General features: G+C 40.7%; 1 protein-coding gene across 1 annotated transcript; it reads right to left on the bottom strand.

Annotated features, from left to right (window-relative positions):
• Positions 1–5,858: 5,858 nt before the first annotated feature.
• LOC306932802 (myosin heavy chain, fast skeletal muscle-like) lies at positions 5,859–25,390 on the bottom strand. The gene is made up of 42 exons (XM_079514732.1): positions 25,296–25,390; positions 24,406–24,452; positions 22,373–22,591; positions 22,148–22,291; positions 21,817–21,973; positions 21,698–21,725; positions 21,503–21,614; positions 21,277–21,369; positions 21,125–21,188; positions 20,789–20,887; positions 19,826–19,929; positions 19,528–19,666; positions 19,138–19,256; positions 17,336–17,485; positions 17,072–17,242; positions 16,601–16,788; positions 16,295–16,410; positions 15,969–16,033; positions 15,619–15,706; positions 15,039–15,156; positions 14,835–14,958; positions 14,602–14,738; positions 14,008–14,263; positions 12,828–13,070; positions 12,485–12,661; positions 12,109–12,254; positions 11,931–12,021; positions 11,454–11,843; positions 10,884–11,010; positions 10,605–10,723; positions 10,320–10,516; positions 9,644–9,827; positions 9,392–9,557; positions 9,124–9,248; positions 8,678–8,986; positions 8,369–8,572; positions 8,159–8,284; positions 6,814–6,984; positions 6,625–6,729; positions 6,412–6,507; positions 6,100–6,228; positions 5,859–5,990 (listed from the first exon to the last, which is right to left on the bottom strand). The coding sequence occupies exons 3-42, from the start codon at positions 22,577–22,579 to the stop codon at positions 5,970–5,972; spliced, it is 5,805 nt and encodes a 1,934-aa protein (XP_079370858.1). The 5' UTR covers positions 22,580–22,591; positions 24,406–24,452; positions 25,296–25,390; the 3' UTR covers positions 5,859–5,969.
• Between the last annotated feature and the right edge of the window lie 484 nt (positions 25,391–25,874).

Below are 25,874 nucleotides of genomic sequence, written 5' to 3'. Positions count from 1 at the left end.
CCAAAATTGGTCATGAAAATGTGGTCTCACTTCCTTCCTGGACTACAAGTCACACTTCCAAACAGCCTCCCCCCGAGGGGCAGTGCACCAAAGCATTATGGTCGTAGGAATTCAGCAATCCAGTCGAACCCTAGTCAAACACACTCATTATTTTTCTTACCATATGGGTGTACATTTCAAATTGTGCTACTGTTATCTACTATAAATGCTATTAACATTGAGTGACTGCAGTTTCTTCCAGTGGTGAAATGTCCCTTTAAAGATGGAGCGCTCTGATTCCCTGCTCAAATAAGTGTTAAAATTCAGTTTTTATGTGGCCACACCCACCAGTTCATCAGAAAGAAACCAGAAATACACACGGAAGACATATTTGAATATTAAAACCACACCTGGGTTCTATTTGAGTGATTTGAACTCCATAGACACAAAACAGAAAAAGTACAGCACTCCTTTTATTTATTTTTAGTATTTCCAATTTGTGAGCTTGTATATCTGCTATTTTCCAAGGATTTTAATACATTTGAAATTGTGTGAAATGGACCTTCTGAATAAATAGTAGCCTACTTTTACTTTTGGTACTTTTCTACTTCTACTCAAGTACATTTTGAATATCGAAATTGTACTTGTAAACAGACTATTTCTACAATAGGGTATTGATTATTCATTCCATCACTGATAGGCGTTATAGTAGATAGATTACATCTAGATCTGAGTCACTGAGCAACTCTACATGAAACATTATGAAGTATCATGCAGTGGTGTAAAGTAACTACAGTATACTGCGTATAGTTACTAGAGTACATTTAGAGTACATTAAGTACTGTAAAACATTTGAGGGATTTCTTTTTTGACTTTAGTATTATGCATTTTCAACCCTTTCACTTCTGCTTCACTACATCTCTGAGGCAAATATTGTACTTTTACTCCACAACAATAATTTGACAACTTTAGTTTGAATATTTGGATTATTATTACATATAACATACATTCACAACTTCATCCCTATACTTTGGCTATTTGAAAATGGACGTACAACCCGTCGACACATTGTGAACTCATTGTAGATCTGCACCAGTCACCAGAACCAAGGTTGTGTGTTTCAGGGAAGCTAACAGAGTTTCTAATGGCTTTGACGTTTCAATGGGTTGTTATATACAGTGGAAAGAAAATGTGTGTGATGTCATTATTTTCAAATATTATTACACACTATGGTCTTTGCTAGAGAAGACATAGGAGGAATGACCATGTGTTTGTGGACCCTCACATTGCAAAAGTAGTATCCAAGTAGCCATTACATCTATTAATAAAGCACATAAAGTGTAAATGATACAACATTCATCCCATACTTGGTATGGAGTGAAGGAGGTGAACTTGCTACGTGGTATCCAAGTGGCTAGTGATAAATTTAATTACTGCTGACAGCATAAAATAATCTGTATAACTGGGAGGGTGGCAGGGTGCTGGGTTTCTTCACTTGGTGTCACTATATCTTGTCAAATACATTATTTGGAATAGGTTAATATTCAGTGGTGGATCATTTTGGTGCCAAAAGCCTACTTATACATATACTCTGTATATAGGCATGTCAGGCTGGGACAAAATGTAGGCCCTGGTCCCGGAATGTGATCCCATAATAGAGTGTCTCACATAATGTTATTTTCATCCCCTATACTCATCACATTTGATTTCAGCATTACATTTCACCGTCAAATGATGAATTAACAGACTATTTAATGTATTGTAAACAGACTATTTATATGTATTGTAAACAGACTATCCTTTCTGATACAGTCCAAGATTGTCACAACTTGCCTATACTATAATATAGTATATCTTTGCTGTCGGGCAGAAACCATATACGGGCATATACTATACAGGTATAGTATATGCATAACCTCTGACTGTACTACCTGTACTGTTAATAAGTGTTAATAGAGATTGGACATTGTTATTGACATCTACTTGCTTCTATAGGAGTTCACATAAATGTGTCCTGTATATTATGTGTGTATGTGATATTGCATTATGTCATAATGCTGTGTGCAAATTGTCATTGTGTTTTTATCTTTCTCAAAAGGGGTGAGAAGTTCATCAGAATAACCTCCACAGAGAGTGGTGTGGAATGGTCTGTGAATTGCTACCGAAGTCTGTACGACATTGAAATGAATGGCTGGGGCAGTCTGCTCTCTAGTTTACATAATTCTATATAAACTACAAGATCTACAAAATCACGCCCACAATTGAGACAGCACTGCCACTTCTGGTCCGGGAGAACGGTGTACTGCAGTTTCATCTGTATAGTTAGCCTACTTTTACAATAATCCGAAATGAACTGAAGACTAGATTGAATCGGGGGGAAAATAATAAAAATAATAATAATACTAGAAAAAAAGAAATCGCTGCAAGCAGAGATAAGGCAGGACCAAGCAGGAAGGCAATAAGCAATAAGAATAATATGCACAATAAGCCATAGAAACATGGAAGACTAAACTTGAGAAAAAGACCACGGAATTTTGACAGGGTCGGTTTTTATAGTGGGGGGCAGGGTTCTTGAAGACTCATACACTAAGTTGGCGGTGGCCGGATTTGAACCCATGAGCTCTACCTACCGAGCCAACTGGACACAATCAGTTCTTCCATTGTTAACAGTAAAATCATTCAGTGTTTTTGTAGCAAGTTGCGCAAGGATAACTAATGATAAAGGTGGGTATAAAGATAAATGAATTGACTGCGTATAAACCAGAACATGTACCAGATTCGGACGAGGAGCTCAATGAAAACCAATGACATGAGAGTCGGAAACAGGGATTAAAGGTTAATTGAAAAATTATTATTAAACACGCAGAAAATAAACAGCTTTGAACATTCATGAAAAACAACAAACAAATGGGGGCCCCTTTAAGTTGGTGACTTAACTTGAAAATTCCCAGTTCAGTTCCTATTCAGTTCTAAAGGGAAATCAGTCTCTTTCTCCAAAAGAACCAGATTACCACATTTGTGGGGGGAAGGGGGGTTCAGAATTCCGGGTCGGCTCGCCAGGTCTGGGTACCTTCCGGTACCAGTCCAGAACCATCCATGGAACAGAATCCTTTCAGGACACAAAAAACCTGACCTGAAAGGCGAGGTGTCCAAATGAGTATTTGTTTCAAAATCACTGTTGTATAACATCAAATAAACTATCAATGCATGAGAAAAGAGTTTGATTTGATCAGGATCGACCTCTTTAATCATGATTTCCATTAAACAATCTGGTTCTAGCATGCATGCATTAATTGTCTTAGAAAATAAAATACAAAAGTGTATTTCATAATATGCAGTCTTATTCGGGTGCAGTACTTAGTTTAGACTAGTCATTATTGGTTAGACTGTCCTACAACTTCAACCTATCTCAAACCCTCACCCTAAACCTAACCCCCCACGGGGAAGCACACCTAAACCTAATCTTAACCCATGTCTAACCAATGACTAGTCTAAACTAAGTATGCACCCCGTCTTATTCAAACAAAAGTGTTATAAATTCATAAATCAAATGCTTTCAAGTGAGAACTCAAATACTTTCAATACAAACTCAAATCAAATAACTCAAAAACAGTGAATCAGTTGATCCAATGATGAAGACACCAAGCCTAAAATTACTCACAGATGAGTAACAAAGGGGTAACAAAGGGCTAGCACAGGAGTGTAGAAGAATCACCAAGAGGAATCAGAAGCTGCTGCCATGCTGGCAAACATTTCGGCCATCTTGGAATGGAGGTGGGAGTGTGAAGTGCCATAGATATTAAAAAATAGATGCCTCATTGGCTGCTGCAGTTCGTTGGAGCGATGTGTGTTGACGGGAGGGCGGAAGAATTTACACTGGCGCCGGAAGAGTGGACAGCACACTACGTCACGCTGCCACTCAAGTGACTACTGGCCAATCACAGTGCATCTTTTCCGGGACTTATCAGACCCGAACATGCGCTCTGTGACGCATGCTCATGCTTCCGCGGGGCTTCGCAAGGAATCTCGGGAATTTTTTGCCCTCCCTTGAGCACATACGCTCCAGAGCCAAAAGGGGCGTCTACCTTTATATGTCTATGGGAAGCTTTGAGAAGGAAGAGAAGTGGTCACGTGACTGGGCTGCGCCATGACACTTTCATGGACACTTTCATGGGAGCCAAACTCACACCGGAAGTGCAATGAATACATGGCCTAATGACCTCATTTTCAATCTGGTTTTAGACCCGGCCACAGTACGGAAACAGCACTCCTAAAAGTTTTTAACAACCTCATTTTAACAGTTTACTCCGGTAGCCCTGCCATTTTAGTTTTGCTGGACCTCTCCGCTGCCTTCGATACGGTCGACCACCGAATCCTGCTTGCACGGCTGGAACAGCAGGTTGGCATCTCCGGGACGGCCTTAGCCTGGTTCAGGTCTTACCTGACCGATAGGACCTTCTCCGTCCAGCTGGGTGAAGTTTCCTCACCCGCTGCCCCTCTCACGTGTGGGGTCCCCCAGGGCTCTATTTTGGTACTGTATTTATTATATATACTGCCCCTCGGACCCATCCTCTCCAAACACACCATCTCCTTCCACTGTTATGCTGACAACTTCCAAATTTACATGCCACTTACATCCGCCAGCAATAATTTATTTGACCCCTTAATTAACTTCATAGATGACATAAAAACCTGGATGGACGCAAATTTCTTACATCTCAATGACAAAACCGAAATCATCATCTTCGGACAACACCCCACCCCTTTTGTTAACAACCTCGGCCACCTTACATCCACCATCCATACCAGTGCAAAAAATCTTGGCGTTATTTTCGACAACCACCTCAATTTCGACAAACAGATCAGCTCTGTTGTTAAAACAAGTTTTTACCACCTACGTTTACTCGCCAAGATCAAACCCTACCTCCCCCCTAAACAATTCGAAACAGTCATCCATTCATTCATCTCCTCAAGGCTAGACTACTGTAATGCACTATATTATGGTATCCCCCAATCCTCTCTCAGACGACTACAATTAGTCCAAAATGCTGCTGCCCGCCTCCTCACTGGTACCAAAAAGTTTGACCACATCACACCCATTTTAACCTCACTCCACTGGCTCCCCATTAAACAGAGAATTGATTTTAAGATCCTCCTATTTACCTTTAAATCTCTCAACGGCCTTAATCGATCTTAATATATGGAGATGGCCATATATGGAGCATGTGACGGACTGATTGACACGAGGCGTGACTAACGAATGACTAATGAAATTAAGGTTTTCATAGTAAACTGTGACCTGCAAATATTTTGTATAACTATTGAACATTTTCAAATAATGTCATATATATCTTTTTTTTGTACAGATTTGTGACACTTATTAGTATGTGCCTGCCATGCAATGGCAAAACACAGCTTGGATTATACCATTATATTTAAAGGGTAATTTCACCGCTGGAAGAAACTGCAGTCACTCAATGTTAATAGTGTTTGTAGTAGATAACAATTTCAAATGTGCACCCTATAGCCAGAAAAAGAATGAAGTCTGTGTGTTTGACTAGGGTTTGACTGGATAGCTGAATTCCTACAATGACCATAATGCTTTTGTGCACTGCCCCTCCTTGTGGAGAGGGGGAGGCTGCGTGAAGGTGTGACTTGACTTCCAAGAAGGAAGTGAGTCACATTTTCATGACAAATTTGAGTCTGAACATGGCATCATGACTAAAATATCTAAACACACATATTATACACATAAAAACCCCAGGAAAGTGTTTTGTGTGTCGTAAACATCATTAAAGGTATATTCAGTGATTTCACTTAATTCAAATATCATCAAATATCAAACCTGACAATAAAAAGTGATGTAATGAATACAATGTACAATGAATACATGAAATGACACCTTTATTGAATACAATGGGTCATATTGTATGACTTTTTGAATACAATGGGTCATATTTTAGTTTTTATGGTGAGTTGTATTGGAGAAGTTATTCAGCAGCCTCCTTTCCCTGTAAAATAGGAGTATGCTATTAGATATTCAACATTTATTTTGTTAAATCTTAGCCATCTTAGACAGCCAGCCAACATAATAAAACTTGATATTGCACATGTATTTACCTTAGAGTCACGACTTTTAGCTCTCATCTTGTTGACCTGGGATTCAGCGATGTCAGCACGCTCCTCTGCCTCCTCTAGCTCATTCTGAACCTTTCTGCACTTAGACAGGTGAGTGTTGGCTGCTTCCTCCTACAATATGATAGAGATGGTTCAAAGCCTCAATATTTGAAAAGAGCACCTTACAATTATAGTCCAAGCAAGACAATTTCATAAAAACTGTAAAGTGTGGTTGTGGCTAATGTTCATGTTAGTGTTAATCTTTCACAACACTCTGCCCATGGCGAACACAACTAAAGATGTATATTGTCTTACCGCTTCCTCAGCCTGCCTCTTGTAGCCCTTCACCTTCATCTGCAGTTTGTCTACCAGATCCTGAAGCCTGGCAAGATTCTTCTTGTCCTCTTCAGTCTGAAGTGAGAGTGAATTTATGACATTTATAGATCTTTGTATTTGTATTTTGTAGTTCATGCAATCTAATTTAGTTAGTGGCATGATGGATATTTAAGTGAACATGATATACAGTACCTGGTATGTCAGCTCCTTCACTCTCCTCTCGTACTTGCGGACACCTTTAATAGCGTCTGCTCCACCTCTCTGTGCATTGTCGACCTCTCCCTCCAGTTCACGCACCTTCACAAAAGGAATTATGCACTATGAAATGACTTATTCTTATTTCATTGACTATAAGCTGTGTTGAAGTAAACCACATCTTACCCTAGACTCCAGTTTCTGGAGCTGCTTCTTGCCTCCCTTCATAGCCAGGTTCTCAGCCTCATCCAGACGGTGCTGCAGGTCCTTGACTGTGACCTCCAGGTTCTTCTTCATCCTCTCCAGGTGAGAGCTGGTGTCCTGCTCCTTCTTCAGCTCCTCGGCCATCATAGAAGCCTGGAAAGAAGATAAAATGTACTTCATTGTCCCGCAAGGAAATAATCATGTCACTGCACACTTGACAAACATGGTACATAGATTACATTTATATAAATTCACATGTTGACTGCGAGAAAATATCTTGTAATATAACAGGTAATAATAGGGTAATAAACAGATACTAATCGTGGTCATAAGACCAGAGGGAAACAACAACATCATAGGGGGCAAAATCTGTGAAAAACATGGGAATTATTTAAAATTATATTCTAAAAAAGTTAATTCTTTCAGTGTCATTGCTGTAGATGTAGGTCAATTGAAGCCTATTTTTTGATACAACGCTTACCACCATTGCCGTTGATTAATGGCAATTGCGCTTTTATAGTGCATTCGATCGATCGAGCCATAATGCTACTTACGTTAGCCGGTTAGCTAGCTATGTTGTTAGCACAGCACTGGATCGCCCATCTTAGATCGTCGTCGCCATAATAATCCATTCTATCTGTTTATTTCAATCGCCTGTATCTCCTATTCCTTGTCCCAGATGGAATTTTGGTCAAAACAACGTTTCTTTGACGGCACAGAGCCGACGATGTGTAGCTCTCCAGTGCCCCGGTTTGGATTCATATTGTAAACAAGGCCTGTCCAGGCTCCGTTCAGCTTCCTAGGTTAATACTACTTCTGGTAGACTGGAAATGTGGCTTTTCAAAATAAGAGCTCGACTGGAAAAAATGCTGGAGTGAATTAGATCCTAATCTTTCAATAATGCTAGCGCTGTAAGTGTTAATAATGGAGCTGGGAACTTCTCCTTTGGTCTACCCATTCCTGGGATATGTGAGAATGATCCAGTGAAAAAAATAGCAAAAAAGAAAAAGCAAATCAAAATTCACCCGAACACTAATGCGAAAGAAAAGTAAAAAAGAAAAAAGGCATGTGGTCAGGGAAACAAACCTGCCCTCTATGATGTCACCGAGCATCATGTAGGTACAGTACAGAAAGAACTTCTGAACAGAAATAAAATGTATGTCGCCACCTCTGTGTCGACACCTCTGTGTCGCCACCCCTGTGTCGCCAAACCTTCCGACACAAAGGAATGTGGGTGTGGAATTCTCTCAATTGTAATAATTAAGCATGCCATAAGGATGTCTAATTGTCCTGGTATATTGGATAAGAGGCAGAGCTCCTAACTTACATCAGTGATGGCTTTCTTGGCCTTCTCCTCAGCATTCCTTGCTTCTTGAACACTGTCATCCACTTCACCTTGGACCTGGATCAGGTCAGTTTCAAGTTTCTTCTTGGTGTTCACAAGGCTTGTGTTCTAAAATAAAGATTCAGTTTAGCAATGCAAGTATGAATGAGTTGTATGTTAAAAATATGTTGTTGAGTTTTTCCATTGACTTACCTGAGAGTGCAACAGTCCAGCGCGCTCACTGGCATCCACCAGTTCTTGCTCAGCCACTTTGCGGCCTCTCTCTGTCTGTTCCAGAGCCACTCTCAGCTCCTCGATCTCAGCGGCCATTAGGCCGTTCCTACGCTCCACCATAGCAGCTTGCTCTATGCTATCTGCTTGGCCTCTGCTAGCATCATCAAGGTGCACTTGGGCATCCTAAAATAAATCACATTTGAGGTGGTCACGATAAGAGAAACATCAGAATGTGATTTGTTCAAAGCAGTTCCATTGTTTGAAGATCTGTCTAAATATGTTTTGCACCTTAAGCTGTCCCTGAACGTTCCTCAGCTGCTTCTGGGCCTCAGAAGCCTGGCGGTTGGCGTGACTCAGCTGAACCTCCATCTCGTTCAGGTCTCCCTCCATCTTCTTCTTGATTCTAAGGGCATCATTTCTGCTCCTGACCTCAGAGTCCAGAGTGCTCTGCATGGAGTCAACCACCCTCTGGCTGTTCCTCTTGATCTGCTCCATCTCTTCATCCTTCTCTGCCAGCTTCCTGTCCACCTCACCCTTGATCTGGTTGAGCTCCAGCTGGACACGGAGAATCTTGGACTCCTCGTGCTCCAGAGTACCCTGAAATGCAATACAGGATCAAAAGGTTGTAGGACTTTTTTAATATAACATCCATCATTATACTGCTACACTGTTGAATGTAAAACGTATTGAAAGAAAGAAAGAAAATACAGACATCTATAACCTAGTTTTAATACCTCCGCTTCCTCCAGGGCTGTCTGGATCTCTGACTTCTCTGTCTCTGTCTGCTTCTTGGACTTCTCCAGCTCATGGATGCTCTTTCCAGTCTCACCGATCTGTTCAGTCAGGTCTGAGATCTCCTCTGCAGTGGATTGAAAGTAATGACTCAGTCAGCAAATATTTTGTATTTGCATTTTAATAAAGTTGTAACCTGATCCACCATTTGATCGGTTGTTGTTTTTGTTTTTTTACTGTTGCTCTTGAAAGAATGATACGAAAACGTACGTTGCAGGTTCTTGTTTTCACGCTTCATGGTCTCCAGTTGGTCCAGAGACTCCTCGTAGGAATTCTTCATCTTAAACAACTCAGTGCTGAGAGAACGAGCCTCTTTCTGAGCTCCCTCCAGTTCTGCCTGTCCCTCTTCAAATTTCTGCTTCCATTCTGCCAGGACCTGCATACAATTTGTAATGATTTGTCATTTACCCCACTTTAAGGACACAATAATTATTTTGTAATAATGTACATATGTCAAAGCACCTTATCGAAGTTCCTCTGTTTCTTGTCAAGATTGGCAGCCAAACCATTGGCCCTCTCTACATCAATCATGAGGTCTTCCACTTCACCCTGGAGTCTCTGTTTGGTCTTCTCCAAAGAGGCGCACTTGGAATTCACAGCCTCGATTTGCTCCTCAGCTTCCTGAAGACGCTGGGCAAGCTTCTTCCTGTTGATCAGTTTTCAATGGAATTCGATTATTGTGGCAATATTTTGTATAGTGAGTGGTACCACGGGAAAGATGCGTGATGCATTTTGAGCTTGTACATCTGATAATTCCACTCTTTCTGAAAATGTTGGAAAAAATATGAACATTTTTCAACATTGAAATGATTATCACGATTTTGACGAGTATGCCCATTTTATGCTCAAGCGATTATCTCAGATAATTGCGATTGGGCGACAGGCCTAGTGGTACCTGAAACGGAAACGTTGAAGTCGCCCAACCCTTCTGGCCAAAGCTGCAACTGCAGGCAGGCGGTTTTGCTTGTGCATGTAGCTCGAGCAAAAGAGTGCGCAGCTGCGGTTTAAAACAGAGCGCTCGTTCACGAGTTAGCACTTGTAGAGCGTTCTTCCGGGTGCTTCAAACGCCAGTGAGCAACTTCTGTTTAAATTAATAGTGGGAGCGGGTCTGTCTATGGTAAAAACACTGCTGACTTACTTGGCCTCCTCCAGCTCCTCAGTGCGTTGGACAGCATCAGTCTCATACTTGCTCCTCCACTGACACACCTCAGCGTTGGCCTTGGACATTCCACGCTGCAGCTCTGCCTTCGCCTCCTGCTCCTCCTCAAACTGCTCCCTCAGAAGGTCACAGTCATGGCGAGCTGATTGCACAGCATGAGCAAGGGCATTCTTTGCCTGTCAGAAGAAAATGGAAAAAAACAATGTCAGCTGAATGAAATGACAAAGAATATGAAACTAAAATAGAAAATAATCTGTTCCTCACCTTAACCTCCTCTTCAACAAGTCTTTTCAACTCCTCAATCTGTTGGGTGAAGGCCTGCTTGCCTCTTGTGAGCTGAGAGACCAGAGCTTCTTTCTCCTCCAGTTGACGACCAAACTCACCTAATTAGAAATTTGAATATTCATTTCAAACATTTCAAACATATCATCGGTGGCTGGGATAACTGTTGATCAAAAGCATTATCTCTAATTATGGTCAATTTGTGCAAGTACCATCGACAAACCATGTAGTCAAATGATTTATGATTAAATGAACATTTACCGTTCTCTGTCAACAGTCTTGCTCTCTGAGCGCCGATATCATTGATCTGGCGAACGTTTTCATCACTCTTGGCCTTGATTTCACTAAGTTGGTCCTCAAGGGTGCGGCACATCTTCTCAAGATTTCCCTGGAAACGAACATTATACATGTTCAATCATCATTCTTTTCAGATAGGTTCATTGCTTTGATTTAAAGCAAAGCCAATCGATATAGTCTATATTTCAGCCCTCCGGTTTATAACTGTATGGTTTCCTTACCCATCACTGGGTTGCTTGGCCATCATTAGCTATGAGGAGAGAACAGCACTGCACTGTTTTTAAAACCTTAAACACTTAACATTTGCCTAATTATCCTAACAGCTTAATAACATTTAGAGTTTGCATACTCGTTCACAAGATTACTTGTATGAAACATTCCCACTGTTAAATCTGAGCTATAAAGACTGCCTTTCAATGCCCCACACATGTGGAACTATCAGTTTTAAAATGTGAGTATTTCATTTCACTTTAGTCACTTTAAACATGTTTGTTTGTCTCAAGAATGATATTATACCATGGCATTCCATCATACCTTTGCCTTAGCAACAGCCTCCATGTTGCTGGACAGGTCATCGATCTCCATCTTGTATTCACTCTTCTCCTTCTCCAGTTTCTGCTTGACTCTCTGGAGGTTGTCGATCTGTTCACCCAGTTCCGCCACGCTGTCGGCCTGTTTCTTACGGAGAGCAGAAGCAGTGGCCTCATGCTGCAGGGTGGACTCTTCAAGGTCACGACGCACCTTCTGGAACTCAGCCTCGCGCTTCTTGTTCATCTCGATCTGAGCGGCGGTGGCACCTCCAGCCTCCTCCAGCCTCTCACTGATCTCTTCAAGTTCCCTGGAGAGATCGGCTCTCTGCTTCTCCACTTTGGCACGAGCGGCACGCTCTGCCTCGATCTCCTCCTCCAGTTCTTCAATACGAGCCTTTCAAATGAATGATGTTAGATTAACATCTGAAAATAACCATTCACACTTACTTATTATTAATGATTTTACAGAAAATAAAAATACCTGGAGTTCTTTGATCTTCTTCTGCAGCTGGGCCCCCAAAGATTGTTCATCCTCAATCTTACTCAGAAGCTGGCTTACTTCAAAGTCCTTCCTGTTGAATACAGTCAATAGTCATATTTTAGCATCATTCTGCAGGTGGTTCCACTCCATGACATTTCATATTGTTGGTGCACATTACTTCTTTATCTTCTCGTCAGATTGCTGCTTGTCATTTTCCAGGTCCATGATGGATTCCTGGGCCAGTTTCAGATCACCCTCAAGCTTTCTCTTGGCTCTCTCCAGGTCCATGCGGAGCTTCTTCTCTTGCTCCAGAGAACCCTCCAACTGCACAACAATATATTGTTGTTGTTAATCAGTAAAACAATAAACATATAATATTAAAGATGGAGTGCCGTGATATTTGTATCTTTTCCAGTTTTCTTTGTACACTTTTTTGAAAAAAAATTGTCCACCTCATATAATGATAATGCCTGATGATTATGTTTTAGGGTGGAAAAAAATCACGACACTCCATCTTTAAATTCAAAACATCTGATTCCCTTTGGTAAACTCACATCGTCAACTTGCTGCTCCAGCTTGGTCTTGGCCTTGGTCAGAGTGTTGACTTTGTCCTCCTCTGCCTGCAGGTCATCCAGGGTTTGCTGATGGGCCTCTTGGAGGGCTTTTTTCTCCTTGGTCAGCTTAGCGACGCTCTCATCCTGAGACGCCATCTCCTCAGTCAGGTTCTTCACCTGATAGAAGCAAAACATAATGTGTTGTCATAGAATGGCTCAAATTCAATCAGTGCTTTTCAAAGTGGATTCCAGGGACTCTCAGGGTTCCTTTAGGGGAGGGGGGTTCTGAATTGACCCTTACAAGTCTGTAACTAGAGTGTATGATCTTGAGTATAATCTATACCTTGTTTTCAGTGGCGTGTTTCTCCTTCTCCACTTTGGCCAAGGTGAGCTCCAGGTCATCAATGTCCTTCTTGAGCTCAGAGCATTCATCCTCCAGCTTTCTCTTCTTGGCAGTCAGTTCTGCATTGATCTCCTCCTCGTCCTCCAGTCTCTCGGTCGTCTCTTTGAGCTTTGCCTCCAACTGGATCTTACTTTTAATAAGACCTTCACATCTCTCCTCAGCATCATTCAGAGCCTCGTCTCCCTAGTTGTCAATGGAAATGAATTTGAAGAATGTCAAATTGGGTCAGGCCCTTGTACTGAACAGCCGTTCGACCACCAGGCATTCTCTGCCATGGTCTGCAATGTATACCATGGCAGAGAATGCCTGGTGGTCGACTCTACTTATACATTCTACTTTAGATAAAAGATTTAAAGGGCAATATCACTTTGGTAGAGGTTTGGGTTGTGTATTTACCTTGTCATGATGTTATCCAAATGTGGACAAGAAATCAAAAAGAATTGCTCTAGTAATTAGAAATTGATAATTCTAAATATTCTCCTCATTGACTTACATTGTACACTGAAACAGCTCACAAAGTCACTGAAGGAGGAGAGGACACTGGAGCAGCACAGCCATTTAGAGCCTTTTAATAGGTACTAGTATACAGAACGACTAACGTTTCGACCTAAGCTCTCAAAGTCACTCTTTTAGTACGTAAACAAACAAACAAAGTTGATTCAGACAATATAGAGCATTACCAAACCCAGTTCTGTTAGTTTTTTTTTAATAAAATGTAAAATTCCTGTTGATTTTGCCATTTTTATACGAAGAAAACCCGGACTGGATCCGTGGATCCAGATCTAGATCTTCAAATAGTAAATTCAACAGGAAGTTAACATTATTATTAAAAACAAAAACAGTACTGGGTTTGGTGATGCTCATATTGTCTGAATCAATTTTGTTTGTGTTCATTTAAAAGAGTGACTTTGAGAGCTCTTTCAGCGTACAATGTAAGTCAACGAGGAGAATATTTTGAATTATCAATTTCTAATCAATGGAGCAATTATTTTTGATTTCTTGTCCACCTTTGGAGTTACATCATGGCAACGTAACTATACAACTCAAACCTAAAAAAAGTGGTCTTGCCTTTTAAGATGATAAACAATATGAAATATTAGCAACAAGTGTAGCTACTTACTGATGCCGATGCCGATGCAAGGTTATTCTTCTCCTGGATCGCAGCTATCAATTTCTCTTCCAGTGTCTTCTTCAAGGCCTGGAGAGTGGCCAGGTCAGTCTTCATCTTTTCATAGTTCTCCTTCATGTCATTCAGCTCCTTCTCAGTCTCAGCACTCTGCAAGAGAGGCTTGATCTTGTAGTAGACCATCATCCATGGCCAATGTTTCACATTGACGAATGAGCGCATGTTGAACTGGATGGTGTAAATGGCCTCTCTGTGGACAACAGTGGATCATGATTGAAATGCAGATTGAGGGTTTCCATGTAATACGCCTGCTGTTATTATATAATTGTGTCATTATAGTTGTACTATTGTTGTTGTTATTATTGCTGTTGGTATTATTGTTGGTATTATTATTATTGTTGTTAACTGCCGTTAAATGCAGGATGACCCCCCATCCTATAGCCTGATTCTGCTCGAGGTTTCTTCTGCTGTTTATTAAGGAGATTTTTCCTTGCCACCATCATCAAAAGCTTGCTCTGCAATTTTTGCTATTTTATTATAGTGATTTGACACTTTATTTCTTTTATTGAATAGATGTTTTCAAAGTACCTCCTAGCCATCATCTTGACAAACTCCCTCCTCATGAGGTAAGCTCGTGCGAGTGCCTGAGTCATGCCGACCAGAGCAGCCAGCTTTTCATCTCGCATCTCTTCAAGGACACCCAGCAGACCAGCTTTGAAGAACACCTGAATACAATGTCACAAACACTGTAACTAAACAACCATAAAATCTATTTTTAGTCCTCTGTCCATAATGTTAAACCAGATTGGGAGTGTGTTTACCTTGGTGTGTCCGAACCTGTACTCATCAACAGGTACGTCAATGGACCCAAGCAGCTTCTCAGATGCCTTCTTGTTGTCCATGAACGCGCCTTCGGGACATGCGCTGGCGTTCAGTACTTTGTATCTGCAGAAGTTCATGGTCATTTTGCGTGCCTCCCGTTAATACGTTTGGAACTAAAAGCTGCTGGAAAAAGGAATTGATACCTCTGCTTGAAGTCAGCATAGGGGATTCTGCTTGGGAAGCCCTTTCTACAAATTCTGATGCCCTCCAGCACACCATTACACCTCAGCTGGTGGATGACCAGGAAGTTCTCCATCAGTCCTGTAAATATGTTGCTTCATTATAATTACAACAAAATAGTTACGCACTGGCCAAAGTTGCATTTAATGAGTCAAAACGAGTCAACCAAAATACAAACATACAAAATAATGTCATCTGCATAGGGAGATCTTATATTTTAAGTGTATTCTGTGTTGTACCCATATATGTCAGCATTTGCTATAATTGTCTGGGCAAAGGGCCCTAGAGCTAAAGCAAATTGTGAGGACAGTGTCTGGTTAGTCAGTCTCATAGCTGCAGTGGGGTTGCTGTACAATAGCCTAATCCATGTAATGAACCTATCTCCAATGTAAAAAAATTCTATCACTGAGAACAAGTACGAATATTCCACCTGGTCGAAAGCCTTTTCCGCATCCTGGCTTAGTACTACAATACAAGCCAAGGTCTTCCTTGGGGCCACTAGGAGATAATTGATAAGGCGTCAAATGTTTCTTTTCTGTTTACCTGGACACTTGGACTCGTTGGGAATCAGGCAACGCACAAAGTGAGGATGTGTGCTCCTCAAGTTGGTCATCAGCAACTGCAAGTTTGCCTATTGAGACATAAAGGTTTATAATGAGTCAAAAGTAATAGAATGTTGTACTTTTTCTTCCACTATAATTATTTGAACTCTTTAGATACTACTTACTTTGCAGATTTAGATTGTTTTTAAAAACATACTTTAACGACGTAAACCCTATTTTAAACTTTAATTCCAACATTTAAAGACTATTTCTTACATGGATATAATGTTGATAATAATAACGCTTCATTCTTACAGGGATATGTTGATAATAATGAAAAGATATTCTTACCCTGAAAGCACTAGACACAGTCTGCATGGAACCACCCTTCTTCTTGCCTCCCTTCTTGGTATTATCTGTTTATATTAGAATCATGAGTTATCATTAGTTATATAGAATGAAAATGCTTCCCTTCTTGTCAGATTCTGAATGTTTATAGTATTGATATAACAATACCTTCAGGCTCAGGTGGGGGATAGAACACATTATATTATATTATTGTCCTATATTAATTTGCTGATGTCCCGCCCCTTCTGTGTTCCTATTGGCTCTGGGGTACAGCCATAACTCCAGTTCCCAATATGCTAAATGCTCCAAACCAATTGTAATAAACATACCTTCAGGCTCAGGTAGGGGATATAACATACAGAGCAGCTTCACTGTAGACTTCTGGTACAGCTGCACCACAGAGTCGTTGAGAGGATCCTTGTTCTTCTCTAGCCATCCTGTGATGCTGTTGATTGATTGATGGATTGATTGAATACTTTATTAACACTTTTTTTAACAAAAGCCAATCGCTTGTTTCCATTGGAGTCCTCCATACTCAATTAATCGAAAACTGTAGTCCACAGTTCCGGTTATATTATATATAATGTATAATTATATATACAGTACATATAGGCATACTATAGGGTTCTGTTCACCTGTAGTCCACAGTTCCAGCATAGTGGACCAGGGAGAAGTGAGCCTCACCCTTGCCTTTACCAGGCTTGGGTTTTTCAAAGGCCTTGTTCTTCCCCAGATGCAGGTCAATCAACTTCTCTGCAAAACTTTTGTCTGTAGCTTTTGGGAACATGCACTGCTCTTCAAGGCTGGAGAAGATGCCCAAGGGCTTTGGGAAGGAGACACAAGAGACAAATCAACAAAAGCGTAGTGCCAATGACAAAAAATACATGTGTGTGTGTGTGTATACATTATGTCCATTAAAGCACAAAATAATTGTATACCTTCAATGAACGCAATGCTGACACCTAAGTCCATAGCAATACATAATATTATAATACGCTATACTAATAATAATTCTATACCTTCTCAATCAGCTCAATGCAACAGTGTATGTATTTCATTCTCAATCAGCTCAATTGCAGACAGCCAAGTCCATGTACAGTACCTACCTTCTCAATGAGCTCAATGCAGATAGCCAAGTCCATGCCGAAGTCAACGAGATCCCAGGGAATTCCCTCTTTCATGTATTCTTCTTGTTCCAGAACAAACATGGTGTGGTTGAAAAACTGTTGCAGTTTCTCATTGGTGAAGTTGATGCACAGCTGCTCCAGGGTGTTGAACTGTGAGAGGAAATATCATTAGCCCAATCTCTTGTAAATGTGTAACTGTGACAAAAATATTTAGTCTCCCACTTAAAACAAGTCCATGCTTACATCAAAGATTTCAAAACCAGCGATGTCCAGCACACCAATGTAGTAGTTTCTCGGCTGCTTGGTGTCCAGCATCTCGTTGATCCTAATGACCATCCACAAGAACAGCTTCTCATAGATGGACTTGGCCAAGGCACTGACTGAGTTCATTGTCTAAGGAAATAGGAACATTATAGTGAGTTACACAATTTAAGCAATTTTAGCCTTTGCATAAGCCTGCAAGGTTTTCAAGGCTAGGCCAAGTGCTACGGGCTAGGGTGGAGTCTGAAGAGGTGAATCTTCAGATTACGGTGGAAGATTTGTCTGCAGATCTAACTGCAATGGAAAGTTTATTCCACAAGTTTCCGAGTGCTTTAGGGAAGGTTGACAGCTTCCCTGTGTTAGCTGATCTGAGTGAGCGCTGAGCGGGATGGGTTTTAGGGTTGGATACACAATAGAGGGTATGCGCATGCATAAAGTGAATGGCAAATTCACAAATACAACTTCCCTATTTGGATGTATGGGCTGTCAAGGCCAGAAAGTTGTTTGTTGCCACTCAGTAGACATTCCCGCATAACTTCCGGGTTTGATGATTATGTCACGCGCATACCCTCTATACACAAGGTCATGGTGTAGTCATATATATATATATATATATATATATATATATATATATATATGTGACTAAATTTGATTGAGGGACTGCCATTGGATTTTTTAAAATTTTCGTTTTTTGTGAAAGCAGTGAATCATAGCTTCAAATTGACATATTGGTTGTTCAGTTTGACCCACCAGTTTTGGAGATATGGCTTATAGAGTAATGTCTTGCAGAAAACAGCGAGTTGAGAAAACAGGCTTGAAAGGTTCACTTCTGTGGTCTAACATTACACCTAGCTACATGTTTGGGCATTTATTTCATATTTACATGTCGATTTCAGCTCTGAAACTTATTTCAGACATGCTCTAGTATGTGAAGAGTATGCCTGTGCTATTAACTCATTTTGAAGAAAAAAAAAGAAAAAAAGTTTTTCTCCTCTGGTGAAAAGCTGGAATTTGCGCGATGGCAGTCTCTCAGTCAAATCTGGTCACATATATATATTAAATTATTTGTTTTTTGCTTTTTCCCTTTATTGATAGATACAAGTGAAGATGGACAGGAAAGAGGGAGAGAGAGACTGGGAAAAACATGCACCAAACGTCGTCATGAACGGGACTCAAACACACAACCCACTACGGGTAGAGCCTATATATGTGGCATGCGCCTGTCCTGGACCACTAGGCCAGCAGGCGCCAAACATATCAGTAGAGGTACTTGGAACTGCACATGTTTCTGCAGTGTGCTGTTGTTTTTGTAGCAAAAATGCAGGGCAAAGGTTTTTCCTTGGCCTCTAGGGAGTGTGCATTCAAAGTTTTAAGCAAATCGGTGCAGTTACCTGTAAAAATGCCAATCGGCCTTTTATAGTGCCACCATGAGGCTGATTTGAAATTTTTCAAGTGGCATTACTTCCTCGGCTGTGTGGGAATATGCGTGCAACATTTCACAGAAATTGCACACTGCGTTCATATGCATTTTGTTCAGTTTAATGGATATAGAGATACTGTGTACCGGTTTGCATGATGTTTGGACAAAATCTGTAGGACTAGGAGTGATATCAAAACGTGTTTTGCAAAAATCGACCACCTGGTGGCGCGCCGATTACGCCGATCTGAAAGATTTGGGGCAGAGGTTCTGTTCTGGGATCCACCGATCCAGGTCAGGACAGTCTGGACACAACTTATAAGGTGTGTATGAAATCAGAACATGGAAATAATGTAACTTTACTCACCTGTGGCACAGTTTGTCCTTTAGTGACAAATTCATTTCCCACTTTAACTCTGGGGTAGCAGTATGCCTTAAGCATTTCCGCTGAGTTCAGACCCAACAGGTAGCAGATCTTGTCAGCCACTGAAATGATCATAGAATTTGCAATTTACGATTCAGGCATTTAGCAGACGCTTAATCCAGAGTGCGATTTTAGCAAGGTAAACACAATTGGTAATACATTGAATGCACACAGCTAGTAATCTAGGACCATATAGGTAAACCAAATAACCTTCAGTATAAACAGTATAATATAAATAAATAATGACAATATATTGAAAATATATTTAGCTTAGTTCTTTTGAAATATAAATAAATACAAGACATCACATTTTTTGTTGAAGATGCAATTTACCCTCCGTGCCGTCTGGCTCCGCCTGTTCCTCACGCTGCTTCTGTTTGAAGGTCAACGTTCCATGATGCATCACTGATCCGGTGAACTTGTAGATGCACGCTTTCTCCTCAACATTGAAGCCCAGGATGCCAATAGCATCCTGAAAATTGAGATTAAGCATTATATTAGCAATCCAGTTTAAATAGGATTATTTTGGGAGGTCATGGCCTGAAAACCACTGCTTTACAAAATGTATTTTGCAGAGCAACTGACTGCAATGCACAGTGAGTATTAGAAATGTAAAATAATGTCCATTTACATCTGTAGCCTCCAACTCGACTTTGTCATCAATGCTGGCCACAGTGATCTGACCCATGCTGATCAACGGGAAGTCGTATGGGTTGTTGGTGATGAGACAACTTTCTGAGAAGGGATTAAAAAAAGTGTGAACATGTGTTTCTATTCATTAGTGTGGTTCAACCAGACTAGTAATAGTAACACTTTATTTTTTTACTTCTTTCTAGAGTAACCCTAAACTTTGCTTCACTACTTATCCCACAGTTTTGATGGCACGCACTTGACCGGCTTCATCGGGAATCGTGTGCTTGTATTTTGCTAAGAGAAATGTTGTATAGTTTAATTGATATTAATGTATTCGTGCATTACATTTCCCCATTGACATGAATCGGAAAATTCGAAAAGTCACGTTCAAGTATTTTTTCCATAAGGGCTATAGTTACAAAACTAGGAGAGGAGGTTCATAATAATTATTAAAATGAATTAACTTATAATTATATTGGTCGGCTATATTGTGGCGCTATAACAGCCCACTTTATGTTTTGGCTTATAACTCTTGAACCGTAGGTCGTAACATTTTTCCCTGGATTCCGTGGGTCATGACGCATCTCCCCATATAGTGCGTATCGTGCGGCCGTAATCATCGTCCAAAGTTAATGGGAGGGGACTATTTTACAAAAAAACGTCCAATCCATTCCAAATTTGAATCACATGTCACGGGTGGTTTAATCAACCCAGAGCAAAAAGCAATTCCATTTTCATCCACAGGGGGTGCCGCAAAAAAAAAAAAAAAAAAAACATTTGTTGCAGACATTTTATTTTTTGGGGGGAAAAATCCCCTCCAAATTACTTCCACATGATCACAGGGGTGACTTGACATTGTAATTGGCTAGAATAATTAGTGGGAGGGGCCTATGTAACCGATTGCGGCAACCACACTTTGCAATTTTTCAAAATTGCGACTTTTCAGTATAATTCCATTTACCAATAATCCCAGGTATGTGGTCGGTCATCATCTGGAAGAAGATATGGTAACCTCTCTCTAGAGGAAGCTGGTAGGTCACTCTAGACTTCTCCAGCAGATCTATATGGGTTGTACAACATAATTAATAATAATAATAATAATAGTAATAATAATAATAATAATAATCTATATGGGTTGTACAACATAATTAATAATAATAATAATAATAATAATAATAATAATAATAATAATAATAATAATAATAATAATAATCATCTATATGGGTTGTACATAAGTCAAAATGTAATCCTCAAATTAACAAATATATAATTTCTCATCTCTGAACTTCATACTTACATGTCTCAATATCAGCACTGGCCAATTTACCCGCATTGTTGAAATGGATTCTGATGAATTTACCCTGTTTGATATAGCACAATTAGTTGCATCCGTCTACATTGTGGAATTATTGCAGGTTTACTCATAAAATGTCATTATTTTACACTTACAAAGCGAGAGGAGTTGTCATTCCTCACAGTCTTGGCATTACCATAGGCCTCCAGCAAGGGATTGGCTGCAATAATCTGATCCTCCAGTGACCCCTAGAATGTTTTAGACATCGCCCAATTTAAAATTTGGTCTGAATTCTTTTAAATTGAATTGCTATATTTCATAAAAATGCTTTATGTTCCAAAACATTTTTGTTAAAGTTAAAAACATATACATATACAGTACCTTAATTTTACCACTATCGGCCGCCGATTTCTCTCCACTAGCAGTCGCTGCTGTTGCAAAGTACTGGATGACACGCTTGGTGTTCACAGTCTTCCCAGCACCGGATTCTCCACTGGTTATAAAAGCATACATTCAGAGAAATGTACTTGTGTACAATGTTCTTTTTTTAATGCCTAGTAGATGATGGAAACTTACGTGATCAGGACAGACTGGTTTTCTTTATCTGTAAAATGTAAAGCACATATTTTTTTAGTCATGGATATACAGCACAAACTCATTATGTATTTGTTTACATTGTCCTGACTAGTACGTACCCATCAGCATGAACTGAAAGGCGTTGTCAGAGACAGAGTAGATGTGGGGTGGAGCCTCAATACGCTTCTTGCCTCTGTAGGCATTTACAACCTCCTGGTCATACACTGGGAGCCACTTGTAGGGGTTCACAGTTGCACAGAACAAGCCAGAGTAGGTCTGAAGGGGAGAAGAGAGAGAACATTAACATTGAACATAACTTCAGAACCATGAGTTGTTTGCATTTGTTTTTCTACGGTTTTTCATTTGATGATATAATTTGTACTCTGTGTTTGTGTTTTTCTTTCTTTGACAGGTGAAATAATGTACTGCTCAACATGTAGAAAAGCTTACATAGATCATCCATGCTGCATAACGCTCTTTGAGGTTATACAGGACAGTGGCTTCAGTGAGGTGGGTCATCATGGCCATGTCCTCAATCTTGTCATACTTGGGAGGGTTCATAGGGGTGACATCCGCCTCAGGGACAGTTCTTTTCTAAAAAAGAAAAAGCACAACTTCAGAATGTAATGTGATTACAGTTGTACTGTGCCACTATTTGATTTTAGATACACCTACATCTTTCTTGTCCAGCGTTTCCACGATGACTTTGTCACCTTCCTTGCCTATAATCTTACACTTGAGGTATAGCTCTGCCTTATCCACCACATATGATGCAGTTTTGGCATCAAAGGGCGCACTTTGAGCTTCCATTCTCTCCTTCTCTGGCTTACGGAGATAAATGGCGGCCTTGCCGTACTGCTTCATCTCTTCGTCCGTACTCATGGTGGCGGCTTTCTGTATTTGAGGAGAGGAGAAGCAAGCACTCAGTCGAGTAGTTCACAGTATAAGAATATCGGGTAGTCTATAGAAAGGAATTCCAGCATTAACTTTTTATCCATTTAGGATTCCTTATTTATTAAAGGTTTACCCCCATAAGCAGCAACAAACGGATGTTTCAGCCCCAGGGCTAGGCATAAGCGGTATAAGCGGTCGCTTAGGGCCACAACCACTGAGGGGGCCACATCACAGGGAGAAGATTTCTTTATTTTTTTTAATGTATCCCCTATCCCATACATGGGCTACTGGCGGCCTGAGGGCCACATGTGGCCCCCACCTTCACTTAATGCAGCCCGCAGGTTAATATCAACTGGCAGCCTGGGGGCCACATGTGGCCCCCACCTTCACTTAATGCGGTCCGCAGGTTAATATCAACTGTAGGCTACAGTTGAGGGATGTTTATACCATCCCTCTACATTGGGGACACGGTTTATAGCATCCCTCTACACTGGGGGCGCTGTTTATACCATCCCTCTACACTGGGGGTGCTGTTTATACCAACCCTCCCCACTGGGGACGCTGTTTATACCAGTCAGTCTGTCATACCATCCCTCCCCACTGGGGACGCTGTTTATACCAGTCTCTCTGTCATACCATCCCTCCCCACTGGGGGGCACTGTTTATACCAGTCAGTCTGTCATACCATCCCTCCCCACTGGGGGCACTGTTTATACCAGTCAGTCTGTCATACCATCCCTCCCCACTGGGGGCGCTGTTTATACCAGTCTCTCTGTCATACCATCCCTCCCCACTGGGGGCACTGTTTATACCAGTCAGTCTGTCATACCATCCCTCCCCACTGGGGGCGCTGTTTATACCATCCCTCTACACTGGGGGTGCTGTTTATACCATCCCTCCCCACTGGGGACGCTGTTTATACCAGTCTCTCTGTCATACCATCCCCCCCCACTGGGGGCACTGTTTATACCAGTCAGTCTGTCATACCATCCCTCCCCACTGGGGGCACTGTTTATACCAGTCTGTCATACCATCCCTCCCCACTGGGGGCGCTGTTTATACCAGTCTGTCATACCATCCCTCTACACCGGGGGCGCTGTTTATACCAGTCAGTCTGTCATACCATCCCTCCCCACTGGGGGCACTGTTTATACCAGTCAGTCTGTCATACCATCCCTCCCCACTGGGGGCACTGTTTATACCAGTCAGTCTGTCATACCATCCCTCCACACTGGGCCCCCACATGTGGCCCCCACCTTCACCTAATGCGGCCCGCAGGTTAATATCAACTGGCGGCCTGAGGGCCACATGTGGCCCCCACCTTCACCTAATGCGGCCCGCAGGTTAATATCAACTGGCGGCCTGAGGGCCACATGTGGCCCCCACCTTCACCTAATGCGGCCCGCAGGTTAATATCAACTGGCGGCCTGATCTAGCCTCTTAATTTTGATCTCAAAGTGCACCAGATTGAAGCATTTTCATGGCAAATTTACACATTTTTCTGGACCCGGGGGTCAGGGGGGGCGCATAATATTATGTTGCTTAGGGCCACTAAATGCCCAGAACCGGCACTGTTCAGCCCATAGGCCTTCCTCTACTTATTTTGTATTTTATTTGTAGGAAGGCCTACCGGCCAAAACATACATTTGTTGCTGCTACTGGGTGTGAACCTTTAATATACAAAGAACAAATGGAATAAAAGTGTGTGCTGGTATGCCTTTCTAGACAGACAATAGATGTTTTTGCTGACTTGACATCTGAGCAGATCATTGTAGGACTATGCTAGGTTTAATGTCAAAATTATGAACACTCACTTTTCCCCTCTACCAGTAGCAGTGAAATCTTGAGTGCAGTACAAGTCCTAAGTGTGGGGGGAAAAAAACATAATTTTGAGTTGAATGATTTAGTATTATATGAATCTTATATTGTTCATTCTTGCCGCACAGCACTTCATGAGAGACATTTTTAAATTACTCATTAGTTCCACATCTGAAAAGAGTGATCCATTCCATCCAATATTATCACTGCATGCAATGAAATGAAATGATGCTTGCCCATTCAGTTCTTTTCATTTGTTTGTTTGTTTGTTTGTTTGTTATTTTTCTTGTTTTTTTGTTTTGTTTTGTACTGAGGCAATGCTAGACTTTTTTTCTCCGTTTCTAATACACTTTAATTCCATTGTATGAATTAAGGTTACATTCAGAGGTGCATGGGTATACACTAGCCAAACTGTACTCAAGTAAAATAATTGTTGTAATAATAATAATAATAATAATAATAATAATAATAATAATAATAATAATAACTCCAGTAGCTGACATTACATGCAATGTAAATTATTATTTAAGTACTAATATAAACTAAATATAAAATAATTAATAAAAGCAAATTCCAATCTGGCCTAAACCACAATTACAAATAAAAGACTATACAGTCAATCATTTAAATCTGTACAGTACATTGTAACATCAATTATGCTGTCCACTATGTGGACTATGCTGTCCACTAAGTGGATCATGTTTGTAGCTATTTGGTATGTAAGGAGTCATACGACTGGTTTTATATGACTAGGATTAGCTAACATCTCTAAAACATTTATATGACTATGCATAGCTTAGATATCTAACTAATGTGATATCTAAGCTATGCATAGTCATATAAATGACTATTAAGGACTATTAAAGACAGATGAAGTCTCACTCACCAAATGAAACGCTGAACACCTCTGCAGTGGGTCCGTGTGTCACCCGCCTCAGCAGGCTTATATGAGTTGCTAATTGCATGCTATGCAGAAAGTAAAAGTAGGAATGGCCTTTAATGGTGTTTCCTTCTTGTTGATATTGCAATAGCATGTCCTTATGGTCAAACCATTCCCATGATACTGGATAGTGCATCTTGTGCATCAGATTTATGAGTCAACTTTATAGCCATGCCAGTGGCTATGATATTCTGTAAATATAGCTTAATTGGCAGGGTGGTGGGGTGCCTGGTTTGGTATAATCATCACAGCATGACTTGTCAGATACATTATATTCAGTGAGGGAAGTAACTACGTAATTGTGTTGAAAATTGGAAATACTACACTTAAGTAAAAGTGGGCTACATCAAAATTGTCCATTACTTGAGTAAATGTACTTAGTTAACTTTACACCATTGGTATTTCCATTGTATGCTTCACACTTCCACTGCACTTAATCTCAGGAGGAAACTTAAGCTTTAGTTACCTTTTGGGGGGGTTTGATGTTATTTTTGTTTTTTAGCCAGGGTCATAGTTCAGATGGTT

The sequence above is a fragment of the Electrona antarctica genome (genome assembly GCF_951216825.1).
Source record: "Electrona antarctica genome assembly, chromosome: 11".
Lineage (NCBI taxonomy): Eukaryota > Metazoa > Chordata > Actinopteri > Myctophiformes > Myctophidae > Electrona > Electrona antarctica.
Note: the sequence above shows the minus strand (reverse complement) of the source record. Positions and strands in the feature narration are given on the sequence as shown.

What these genes read in the sequence shown, in the direction of transcription:
- LOC306932802 (XM_079514732.1), bottom strand. Translation starts at nt 22,579, where the DNA reads ATGAGTACGGACGAAGAGATGAAGCAGTACGGCAAGGCCGCCATTTAT. An exon ending in AAACGCTGGACAAGAAAGAT is followed by an intron (nt 22,292 to 22,372) that starts GTAGGTGTATCT and finishes TTTCTTTTTTAG; the next exon opens with AAAAGAACTGTCCCTGAGGC. An exon ending in TCTGACGAGAAGATAAAGAA is followed by an intron (nt 12,022 to 12,108) that starts GTAATGTGCACC and finishes TGTATTCAACAG; the next exon opens with GAAGGACTTTGAAGTAAGCC.